The sequence below is a fragment of the Dipodomys ordii genome, unplaced genomic scaffold (assembly GCF_000151885.1).
Source record: "Dipodomys ordii isolate 6190 unplaced genomic scaffold, Dord_2.0 Scaffold13, whole genome shotgun sequence".
Classification (NCBI taxonomy): Eukaryota; Metazoa; Chordata; class Mammalia; order Rodentia; family Heteromyidae; genus Dipodomys; species Dipodomys ordii.
The window spans coordinates 18,437,993-18,450,035 of NW_012267229.1; the positions used below are offsets into that span (position 1 = coordinate 18,437,993).

Sequence of the window (12,043 nt, forward strand, 5' to 3'; positions counted from 1 at the left end):
AGGAAGGAAGGAAAGAAAGAAAGAAAAGAAAAGAAAGATAGATCATGGTCCTGGCCAGCCTGGACAAAAAGTGAAACCCTATTCGAAAAATAGCAAAAGCAAAAAGGCTGCAGAGATGTCTCAACTGGTAGAGTACTTGCCTAACAAGCACAAGGCCCTGAGTTCAAACCTAAGTATTAAGGAAAAAATTTTAAGGCAATTGTGTGGTGTGTGTGTGTGTGTGTGCGCGCGCGCGCGCGTGTGTGTGTGTGTGTGTGTGTTATGTAGCTTGGAGTATCAGCTTACTAAAGGAAGCACCATAATCCTGTCAGCTCTACTAAGAGACTTACACTAATGGGGTGGCAGGGAAGCCAGAAACACTATCAGCTTATTAGTGAAGGCTCTTAAGAGTCCTTTCTGCTAACAAGAAGAGAGACTTGGACTTAGACTGCAATAGGAAACATTTGGTCTGTGAAAAGGATAGCTTATTGACAGGACATTTTAAGAGATTAGGATCCTCTAGTGATACTGCTTTGGTTGAGAAAACATACTGCTTTCTGTTCATAATAGAGACAGACTCAGATCCCTTTAAAGCATTCCAGACAAGGGGCTAGGAATGTGACTTAGTGGTAGAGTGCTTGCCTAGCATGCATGAAGTCTGGGATAGAATTCTTCAGTACCACATAAACAGAAAAAGTCAGAAGTGGCACTGTAGCACAAGTAGTAGTGTACTAGCTTTGAGTAAAAGAAGCTCAGGGACAGTGCCCAGGCCTTGATTTTAAGCCCCAGGCCTGGCAAGAAACAAACAAAACATAGACAAGCCAGAGGCTGGTGACTCACACCTGTAATATGAGGATGGTGGTTCAAAGCCAGCCCAGCCAGGAAAATTTATGGTACTGTTATCTCCAATTAACCATCAGAAAACCAGAAATGGTGCTAGCCTTGAGCAGGAAAGTTCAAGGACAGCGCCTAGGCACCAAGTTCAAGCCCCACAACCAACAAAAATAGAAAAAAAAATTTACCAATTTTATTGTTCAATATTTCTTACCTCTTTTGACAGTTTTAGGCCTTTATTTCTTCTTTCTAGATTAAGACTGATAAGCAGAGAAACCAAAGATGAGTTTTTTGGTAAATGTATTTCACACTTTTTTCCTGAGGTGATTTTCATGACTTGATACTTATATCACTAAGCATCTTGATAAATGTGTAGCTGAGCAGTTTTATCAACATTTGCACTTTCTCCTCTCTTCAAATAGCTCAGTCCCAGTTCCAGAATGAAGAAGCTGCCTCAGGGTCGACTTGTGCCTCCCCTTGGACCTGAGACAAGAGTGTCTGTGGTCTGGGTGGAACGCTATGATGACATAGGTACATATACAGATATTGTCCATAAATGATAGTAGCATTGCAGCAACTGCCAAGGGTCTGAAAGGAGTTAGTGCAGAGTAAGGGGAGGTGACCACAAATGAGAACTGAAGTGCAGCAAGCTTCAGTTTATTTCCCAGCTCCCCTACTTGGTGGTATGAATTGAGGATCATGGTTCAAAGCCAGCCCGGGAAGGAAAGTCTGTGAGACTCATCTCCAACAAACCACTCAGAAAACAAAGCAGCACAGAGGCTCAAGTCATAGAGCGCTAGCCTTGAGCTGAAGAGCTAAGGGACAGCATTCAGGCCCAGAGTTCAAGCCCCATGACCGACAAAAAAAAAAAAAGAGTTATGCCTCAGAGAAGCTTTTCTTTTCTGTTTTTATATTAGTTTACATTAGTTACACAGAAGGTAGGATTCCTTGTTACACTTGCATACATGTTTTACAATCAATATCACCCCCTAGGGAAGTTTCTTATGATTTTTTTTGTATTTATGTATTTATTTAGTGCCAGAACTAGGGCTTACACTCAGAGCCTCAAGCTCTCTCAGCTTTTTTACTCATGGCTCTACCACTTGTGCTACACCTCTATTTTGGACTTTTTTGGTGGTTCAGTGGAGATAATCTCTTGAGTTTGTCTGCCACGGCTGGCTTCAAACCAGGATTCTCATTCTCAGCTTTCTGAATAGCTAGGATTACAGGCGTAAGCCTAGCTCTTGTTGTAAGCTGCATAAGACTATTAGAAAGGTACCGGCTAACTTAACGCCTATATTCCCAGCTACTCAGGATTCTGAGATCTGAGGATTGAAGTTTGAAGCCAGCCTGAGACACAAATCCAAAAAAGACACTTATCTCCAATTAACCAGTAAAATGCAGGAAATGGAGGTGTGGCTCAGGTGGTAGAGAGTTCCAGCCTTGAGTGGAAAGAACTAACACATACCCACACCCACAAATTCATGCTTAGCCTAGAATCTCATCCAGCTCAGTTTGTGGAAAAGCATAGGAGTTGCTTTCACTAAGCTCTCACTCAGCACAGATCATGCTTTTCCAAAACTCTGCTTTAGATGAACTTAGCTAAAATGTCTTCATGGAGAATTTTCTTTGGGGAATGATTAGGATTACATGTTTTACTATAATCTGTGTGTAAAGAGATTATTAAATTCAATTTCCTCTTATTTACTTTGGAAAAATTAGGGAGATATTAACTGTATGATGCTATTTTTTTTTCCTTCAGAAAACTTTCCCCTCTCAGATCTGATGACAGAAATCAGTACTGGTGTGGAAACTACTGCAAATAGTAGCACTTCTCTGAGGTACATTCTTTCATTTTTTTGAGTTAATGAGCATATCTATTTTTTATACATTGAAGCTTAATAACAAATTGCAATGAAACAAAAAAGTTGAAGGCACAAAAAAATAAAAGAACCAGATATATTTGTACATAAATGTACAAATGTACATTTATAAAAATTATGCACAAAGTTATCAAATTTACCATGATTTTAAAAACAAAACTTTGTTGCTGGGTGTGGAGTTAGGATTGTAAGTTCAAAGCCTGCCTCAGCTACCCAGCAAGACCCTCAGAACTATCCATGTTCTCATAAATGTTAGGATTGTCTTCCTTTTTGAGACTGAATAAATATTCTACTGTATGTGTATATCATAGCTTCTTTATCTGGTCGTCTGTTGTGGGCCTGTAGGTGCTTCCATGTCTTTATTATTGTGAATAGTGCTGCATTCAACATAAGTTATCGATGTCTTTTTGAGATTTCTTTTGGTGGGGGGGGCAGGTCCTGGGACTTGAACTCAGGCCTTGGGTGTTGTCTCTGAACTTGTTTTGCTCAAAGCTAGTGTTCTACCATTTGAGCCCCTGCTCCACTTCTGACTTTTTTGCTTGTTTACTAGAGATAAGAATCTCACAGATATTCCTGCCTAGACTGTCTTAAAACTGTAATCCTCAGATGTTAGCATGAGTATCTATAAATACAGATATGACCCACAAGTACCCACTTTCCTGAAAGTAGTATCTTAATGATCAAATACTTTTTTTTTTATCAGTATTGGGGTTTGAACTTGAGGCCTCATGCTTGTTCAGTTGAGCCACATCTCCAGCCCTTATTTTTTATTTTCTTAAATAGTTAACTCAGGGAAATGGCGCTGTGGCTCAAGGGGTAGAGTGCTCGCCTTGATCTGAAGAGCTCAGGTACCAGTGGCTCATGCCTATAATCCTAACTACTCAGGAAGCTGAGATTTGAAGATTGTGTTTCAAAGCCAGCCTGGGCAGGAAAATCAGTGAGACTTATCTGCAGCTAACCACCAAACACACACACACACACGTACGTGTTTGGGATTCCCACACTGGACTTAACATAGTTTCTGCTACTGCTCCGAATACAGCTTCAGCTGCACTCTGCCAGCCACACTGTCCCTATATCAAAGGATAAGGAGAGGATAGCTAGGTGCTGGTTCACAGTCAGCCCAGGCAGGAAAGTCTGTGAGACTCTTTCTCTAATTACCTACCAGACTACCTGAAATGGAGCTGTGGCTCAAAGTGCTAGCCTTGAGCAAAAATAGCTCAGGGCAGTGCCCAGGCCCTGAGTTCAAGCCCCTTAACCAGAAAAAAAAGCGGGGGAGACTAAAATGAATGTTCCATAGTTGGCTGCTGGACGCTAAGGCCCCACAGTAGATTTACCTGGCCTTTCTACTCTGTCTCCTCAGGGGTTTGCTTAGCGGTTTTTTTTTTCAGACTCTTTTTATTAACTTAAATATCCTGATTACAGTAATGAGCACTGAAAGCCAAGAGTTACAGACCCATTTGGCCCTTTTTAAACCACTACTGGCAGAGAGAGGTTACTATGGTATTGTTATGCAGTGTATGAAGGACTTCAACTAAAGTGTGTCCGGGCTAAAAAAAGACCTTTCTTTTCTTAAGATCTACAACTCTTGAAAAAGAAGTTCCTGTCATATTCATTCACCCTTTAAACACTGGATTGTTCCGGATAAAAATCCAAGGAGCCACAGGAAAATTTAACATGGTCATTCCTCTTGTGGATGGAATGATAGTTAGCAGGAGAGCACTGGGTAAGTTCTTCTTTCCTTCCTTAACGCTGTAACTCAAAAAGAAATCAAAGTAAGAAAAGATGCTGATTTTTGATAAGTCCCATGTCTACAAAGTGCTGTTGTGAAAGGGGGAGCATGTTTTGATCTGTTTTAAACTTTTTCCCCCTGGGCTAGGGATGGCACAGGGCCTTATTCATGCTGTCTTCATTGGATAAGTCCCCCTAGCCTTTAATCTAGTAAACACAAGTGACACTTTACAAGTTTGCAGGATTAGAAAAGAAAGGTGGCTATTGGTAATCCAGGAGAGAACATGGGTTAGCAGACCCATTTTGGTTTTGTTTTTCCTATGTCATTGTATCTTCTAACAGTTTTTCTTATTACTTAAGGATTATTATCTCTTTGAGGACAAGATGTTATCCAACTGGGGTGAAATAGATTAAGTATTCAGAAAATGATTCATCTGAATGAGAGTACATCATCTGAATAATGAGAGTGCATCTTACTATTTATTGACAGTTGTTTTAACCTGTTTTCAAGGTTTTCTGGTGAGGCAGACTGTAATCAACATTTGTAGAAGAAAGAGACTAGAAAGTGACTCCTACAGTCCGCCACATGTCCGCCGGAAACAGAAAATCACCGACATTGTCAACAAGTACCGGAACAAGCAGTTGGAACCAGAATTTTATACGTCACTTTTCCAAGAGGTTGGACTCAAGAGCTGCAGTGCTTAAGCCACTGTCGGTGTGGGACTTGAACTCCAGTTTGGGGGCTGTACTATCAAAGCAAGTCAGTTTGATAGTGATCACTGTAAAAATAAAAGCAAATCACTCCCAAGAGCTTACTGTTTAATCACAGGATAGAAGAAACACATTGTAAACCCATTGGATAGAAGACTTTGGACTTCCTAATGCAGTGGGCTCGCAGACACAATCATATTCCAGTTGGTAATGATGATAAACATTTTAGCCATAAACTTCCTTTTAAAAATGACAATTTTAGTTCAATGTAAGCCTTTTGAGGAGAAAGGCTTTTATGCACCTCAATTGTAAACACATGCATTGGTAGTATCAACAGATTTGCATATTAGAAGTTGAAGATAGTTTTATACTCACTTTTTAGGAGATTGTCTTCAAACTTAAAGTCTGTGTCAGATTCTCCCAGGACATTTAAAGGTTCCAGTTGGCAGCATGGAGGAGAAGGAAAGGAGTTGCAACGTTCTGTTTACTTGTAGGTCTGTTTGTCATCCAACTGTCAAAATGACAAAAAGAGTACAATATACGTTTGCTTAGGGTTTTTTTTTCTTCCTTAGATAAAAAAATCTGACATTAAAATATTTTGTATTTTTTCTCCACAATCAAAAAAGTCATCATTCTTGTCACTGCACAGATAAGTCTGGTGGCCTCAGCTTCTAGGGGAACAGACATGAAGCGGAGGCACATCCTTGTCCTCTAGTGGAGCACCAATAGAATTTGTAGGGTTAAAAGCTCTTGAGTCAACAGTGATGCCTCCACTCCTCATTATTGTCCAGTGTGGTGATGTCAAGGCAAGTTAATCATTTGTCATACCTTGATTAAATAGCATGAAATGGAAAGTCACAACAGAGAGGTTGAAAAGTACTTGATTTCATCCATTCTTTCTTATTTCAGGACCAAGCAGCAAACTGCCATAGTTGATAAGGGATTTGAATTTGTGGTTCAGGAAGTAGCCTCTTAATGCTGCTAATCTAATTTCTTCCAGAGAGCTCCTGGAGTGTATCATTTGACAGGCGGCACGCCACTTGAGAAGGGGGCTATTGTCGTGCTTTGTGTCCTTAGTCAGCTGAAGGCATGACAAATCCCTACCAGGTCTTTGGGAATACTTGTGTAACTTTGCTGCTAAATTTCTGCTAAGGACAAACTTGGGAGTTGGTTAGACTCAGACCTTCCTTATGAGGGTTTCTGTGACAGTGCTCTGTGTCCTCCACTTCTCTCATTTGTGTGTGTTTCTTGCTGAGATTGCTTTCTTCTTAAAAAAAAAAAAAAAGTGATATTTCAAGTCCACAAAGGGGTGATCAGAGGATGCAGGTATTTCCCATAGCTCTCAGGTGTCAGCATGTCTGTAGAGCAGTGTCACGCTGCTCTTACTATTTTGTTGTTCCAGTAGTTTCTTTAGAGGGTTGAGGGCAGTGTAGGGCTTCCTTCCCTGCTTAGGAATCTTTCAGCAAGTAACATGGGTATACCAGCTCTTAGTCTTAAGTCTGCCATCCTCTTCTTCATGTTTGTTTTCAGCTCAGGTACAGATACCTCTTTTTCCTCTTCTTCCTGTGACCTAGTCTCCATATAAGGCATGATAGTATTCAACCACTGATTGCTTTTTGAGCTGAGCAATAAGTGTGTCTTCAGATGGCAGCAGGGGAATGTGAATGTGAGTTTTACCCTAAAAGTGTTTTAAGAATTCAGCAAGAATAGTTGAAGTTTAACAGCTTTCAAGAAAAATTCCAAGTTGACACTTTAAGGGAAGAAGCGCTTATTCTAGTTGATGTGAAGGCTATAAATTGAATGTGCAATGTTATAACATTCCACATGTTAAAAAAAAAAAAACTGATATATGCCTGGCGCTGGTAGTTCGTACCTGTAATCCTAGGAGCCTTAAATCTGAGGATAGCTGTTTGAAGCCAGCCAGGCAGGAAAGTCGGAGATTCTTACCGCCAGTTAGCCACCAGAAGACTGGAAATGGAGCTTTGGCTGAAAGTGGTAGAGCATTTGTCTTGAGCAAAAAAGCTTAGGGACAGTACCCAGGCCCTGAGTTCAAGCCCTACAACCAGTAACAATAACAACAAAGCTGATATAGATGTTTTTCTTTGGACAAGTCTTTTAGTTGGGGCATAGATTGAATACCAGGTATGTATGTGTCTATGTTTCTGTGTCTATGGTTGGGGATGGGTCTATTGGTCTTTCTGTTGGCTTCAGTTTCTGTCAGTTCTTTACTTCCAAAAACTTTGGTAGGTGGACACTATGCTGATGCAGGTTGGGATCTGAGAGACTTGACAATTGCCCAGGGGAGGAAGGATGTACAACCTGCAAGGCATGAAGCCCCTAGTGTGTACAGAGCTGGCAGAATATGGTGCATGTGGGACCTCATCAGGTGCTGGTTCCTTTCAGAATTCCATCAGCCCATACACTGGTACAGGCCGGAGTTGGTGGTCATGAAGTACACCCTGAGTATAGCAATGTCAGTGGAACTTATTTAGTACCTAACAGTAATGTTTACTGGTCCACTTGGTAAATTTACCAGCATATGTTTGGAACCTTCTGGGCCTGGATTAGGCTGCGCAGTTGCTCCATGTGCCAGGTACCTGGGATGGGTGAGTTGAGTATGGCCTTCTAGAAAGAGAAAAGCATTACCCAAGAGGCAAGCAGGTCACTCCTCCTGCTTCCTTCTGGAGTTAAAGGGAGCCCTGAAAGCAGGGGGCTACCCCCTCCTCTCTCCCTCTCTTTCCTCTCTCCCTTTCTCTCTCTCTTCTCTCTTCTCTCCCCCACCCCTCTTTTCTCCTTCCTGCCCCTCTCAATGTCAACCCTTACCCCATCAGCCAGGGCTTCCCGCTAACACTGTCCTTTGAAGGGAATAATTACGTGGTGGGACAGCCTTCCACACAGATGCAGTGAACATTTTCCTCCTATTCTGGGCGCTGTATCTCAGTACAGCCCATTTTCCGGACTCAGTTACAAATACAAAATACAACCTTTGGTTGTAACATCAGTAGCCCATAGGTTACATGGGCCTTCATGAATGGTTCCTTCCTGCATGTACTGGGAAAGTGTCCTGCTCTGCCAGACAGATTTCTTTGAGAAGTGCAGCTTTACCTTGCACAGTGTTAAGCGGTAGGTAGTGGAGACATGTGGAGTACATTTGGGGCTCCTGCTGGCCAGTGTTCCGTAAGCACTCAAGGTCCAGCAGGTGGGATCTCCCTGGAAATGTGGAGGCTCATGTTTACCTGAAACAGTTCTGGGAGTGAGCATTGCCCCCAGAACCTCTACCTGAAGTAAATGGAGGATCCACCTGAACAATATGGAGCCAGACAAATCCACACAATGGGTAAGGTTTTCTCAAAAGTATTAACCCTTGTTCACAGTTTTATGATTTGTTGGGGTTTTTTGTTGTTGATGTTTGTTGGTTTTTTCAGGGCTGGAGGTTGAATCTAGGGCCTCATACCTGTTAAGCGCGTGCTCTTCAACTGAGCTACAAGCCTTTGTTGTTTTAGTAGTGAGGGAAAAGCTATATTTGGGATTCCGCAGTGCCTTGCATCTAGTAGGCGCCCAATAACTATTTGTTGAAGCAGATGAAGTTTCCCAAGTTCTCATCTCCCGCAGTGACCAAGACTTCTTTCTCCTCTGAAGGGCTTGGCAGTTGTGGCTGAAAAATAAGCAGTATCATAATTTGCTTGAAACCATATTTACAATTTGTATGAATTTCAGTATGTTGCCAAGACATGATGTTTTTCTTATTGTATTTCTGTAAATATTTCTGGCACTGAAGTGTAAAGTACAGGCGAGATGTAAATAGGAAGGTGTGCCTGTGCCCCTCGCCTCCTGTGTTTGATCTCTGTCACTAGGGAAGAAACTCTACAAGTTTGTATTTATGCAGATCCTTTGTCCAGAAAAACTTATGGAAAACTGAATGTAATACATTTAGTCAATTAAATTTTAAGGAGATTCTTATCTAATAACCTTGTGTGCTTTTGGTTACATTGGCTCCTGCATGGTGCTCTTAAATCATACTTTCCAGGGGCTCTGCTCAGCTGACTACCCTTCAGGGTTAGATCTGTGGATTTTTACCCAGAGATGAAGGAGCATTTCATGATGTACTGCTATAAACATTATTTTTTAAAGACAAGCACATGGTCTCTGCTGGAGGAGCCTGAGAATAGCTAGGGAGAGGAGAATGGGGATGGAGGGAAGGCTCTGACCCTTGAGTTTTTCTGCCTACAGAGAACATGAGTTCTAGCAAGGCTTGGCAGTCTGGAAGTGGGCAGACAAAGACACTCCTGTTCCCACTGCTGCTTTGCCTAAACTTGGCTACCAAGGATTCCCTGAGGCCAGGTTAGTACTACAATGCCTAGATCACATGTGCTGGGTGGGCCACTTGAAACTGATGGGAGCCCTTGTACCTGTCTCTGCCAAGAGCTGCCTCCTCCCCCTCCCAAGCACCAGCCTAGCACCCCGGAACTGCCTGGGGCTGCAGCTGCCAGCCAGTCACAAGGTCTCTAGCCTGATCTAGTGGCTGAGGAAGCTGACCACACAGATGCCTCATTTTGGTGACTGGGAAAGTTTTATAGCCAGAAGACGTGTTCAGGTTTTTCTGACCTCTGCTGCTCTGCTCTTTCCAACCAAGCCTTCCAAGACCCAACACCTAGGAATCAGCCCAGCTCCAGCTGCCCTGCCACAGCACAGCATCCCTGGGCACTGTTCTTGGGTGCACATCTGAATCCTTTTTGCACAGAGCTCTCCTGGGAACTCACGATCCCAAAGCAGGGCTGGGGCCCCCATCAACCACTGGACCTCTGGACACCAGTTCTTTCCTTCCCTACTCTTCCCTATGGCTGACCTGGTTCCCTTCTGCCTTGACTGGTGTCTTCCAATGTCCACCCATGTCATCTCCTAGGCCTGCCACACTTCCTACAGCTGCTCCTTGGCTTAGAATGAGTGCCTGACTATAACCTATGCTCTTCAACCATGTCTCCACACCAAGTCTGCCCTGGCATGTGGAGTCTGCCCTTTACCTCCCAGAGATCAGACTTAGCTGATGAAGGTAAGCCTGGAATCAGCATGTTAACTAAAGCACCTCCCACCCTCACCTACCTGCTCGCAGTGATGGAGGCAGTGGTCCAAGGACTTCATGAAATGCACTAGTTGTGGTCCTGCATGTACTTCCCCTCACTCCAAGGATTCCAACCTGGCCACAGTCCTCCAGATTGGGGAAAGACAGGATCCTGCCACAGGAGGTTCTAAATGCCTGGTAAGTGGATGATTGACAGAGGAGGTGGACAAGAATAGCATTTGGGGGTGTCCTTTCTACTGAATGAAAATCAGGACAATTATAGCTTCCAGATTGGGGTGTCCTTTCTACTGAATGAAAATCAGGACAATTATAGCTTCCAGATTAAACACTTAAATGGTCTACTGTATGTTATATCAGCCCAGTGACCTAATACAGCTTGGCAGATGGATTTAGCCAACAATGTTCTCGTGAAGTTTGATACAGCTTTTTTTCCTCCCTGGTACTAGGATTTGAACTTAGAGCTGGGACTTGCTCAAGTTTACTTGCTTGGCTGGCCTATCACTTGAACCAGCCCTGATCTAATGTTTTTAACTTGGGAGATTTCACTTAGAAAATCTAGACTTTTAACTCTCTTAGAGCAGTTTGAGAAGGATGTGCACATGTGTAGTTGGAAGAAAGGGCCTGGGGACCTGACTGGCTGTGGTGTTATCTAACCACACACACACATACACACACACACACACACACACACACACAAATGCTACCCCCCTCCTGAAGTAATTTCTGTCCCATCTATTTTTCAAGTTTTAGTATTATTCTAGTCTTACAGGAAAGAAGATCAGAGAGGTATCCATGAAGTGGCTGAGCTGGGAATGAAATCCAGGCTGGAGTAACCAGGGCTTTCATTCTCAGCCAGATGGTCTCACGGTCCCAACTCCCAGCCATGCCTGCTCCCAGCCATGCCAGCACCCTTGCCAGCCTTCCCAGCTTCCCCTGCAGTTCTGCCTGAGGACATACCTCCTCCTTACGTCACCATCACTGTCACGGTCACTGCTTAGTCACAATTGGACTAAGAGCAGAGCCTGGCCCAGCCTGCCAGGCCCCAGGGGCACCTTGCATGCCCATGCCTAAGCACTGGCCCTGCTCTGCCACACATACACCATGAAGTTCCCACTGGTACCGCTGGTGAACGACCTCACATTTCCATTCCTGGTTCTCTGGCTCTGCCTGCCCATGGTTTTGCTGCTGTTCTTGGTGATCGTCTGGTTACACATCTTACTTAGCCAAGGTGAGCTGCTGGGCCCAGACTGGGCTCTAATCTTGGAGCTGGGCAGGGACCCAATTGGATAAGGTATCCTGAAACAAATCACAGAGAAGGGGACCTTGCTTGGGGATTTGAAGTGTGGCTCAGATACAAGTGGCTGACTGTGAAAGGAATCTAGAATCCAAGAGTAAATTCCTGACTTTGTGAAGTTAGTTTTGCACTTCTCAGGGATACTACCAGTGCATAGGATCTTTGGTGTGAATTAGAAAGAGGTGGGGCTGGGAAGTTGGCTCAGTGGTAGAGCGCTTGCCGTGCATGCCTGAGGCCCTGGGTTCGATTCCTCAGCACCATGTAAGAAAAAAGCTGGAAGTGGCGCTGTGGCTCAAGTGGTAGAGCGCTAGTCTTGCGCTGAAGAGCTGAGGGACAGCACCCAAGCCCAGAGTTCAGGCCCCACAACCGGACCCAAAAAAAAAAAAGAAAAGAAAAGAAAGAGGTGATCCTGTTGGGTCAATGGATTAGAGAAAGATACTCCCTGAGCAGAAGCTCTGGGATCAGAGCAGGGGCTGCTAGTAAGCCCCACTTGCCTTCCCAGCTGTATGGGTGCTTTTTTTTTTTTTTTTT

At 43.6% G+C, this 12,043-nt stretch overlaps 2 protein-coding genes across 3 annotated transcripts in view; both read left to right on the top strand.

Moving 5' to 3' along the window:
• Ralgapb (Ral GTPase activating protein, beta subunit (non-catalytic)) overlaps nt 1-7,011 on the top strand; it is a 67,832-nt gene extending 60,821 nt beyond the window's left edge. The window contains exons 23-26 of the mRNA XM_013010706.1: nt 1,236-1,344; nt 2,576-2,654; nt 4,274-4,422; nt 4,939-7,011. Of these exons, the coding sequence (XP_012866160.1) occupies nt 1,236-1,344; nt 2,576-2,654; nt 4,274-4,422; nt 4,939-5,132 (531 nt within the window). The 3' untranslated portion in view covers nt 5,133-7,011. The remainder of the gene's footprint in view (nt 1-1,235; nt 1,345-2,575; nt 2,655-4,273; nt 4,423-4,938) is intronic.
• A 4,230-nt stretch (nt 7,012-11,241) lies between these two features.
• The window catches only part of Adig (adipogenin), a 13,196-nt gene continuing 12,394 nt past the window's right edge, over nt 11,242-12,043 (top strand). For both annotated transcript variants that reach the window (XM_013010810.1, XM_013010811.1), the window contains exon 1: nt 11,242-11,446. In XM_013010810.1, the coding sequence (XP_012866264.1) occupies nt 11,320-11,446 (127 nt within the window). In that variant the 5' untranslated portion in view covers nt 11,242-11,319. The remainder of the gene's footprint in view (nt 11,447-12,043) is intronic.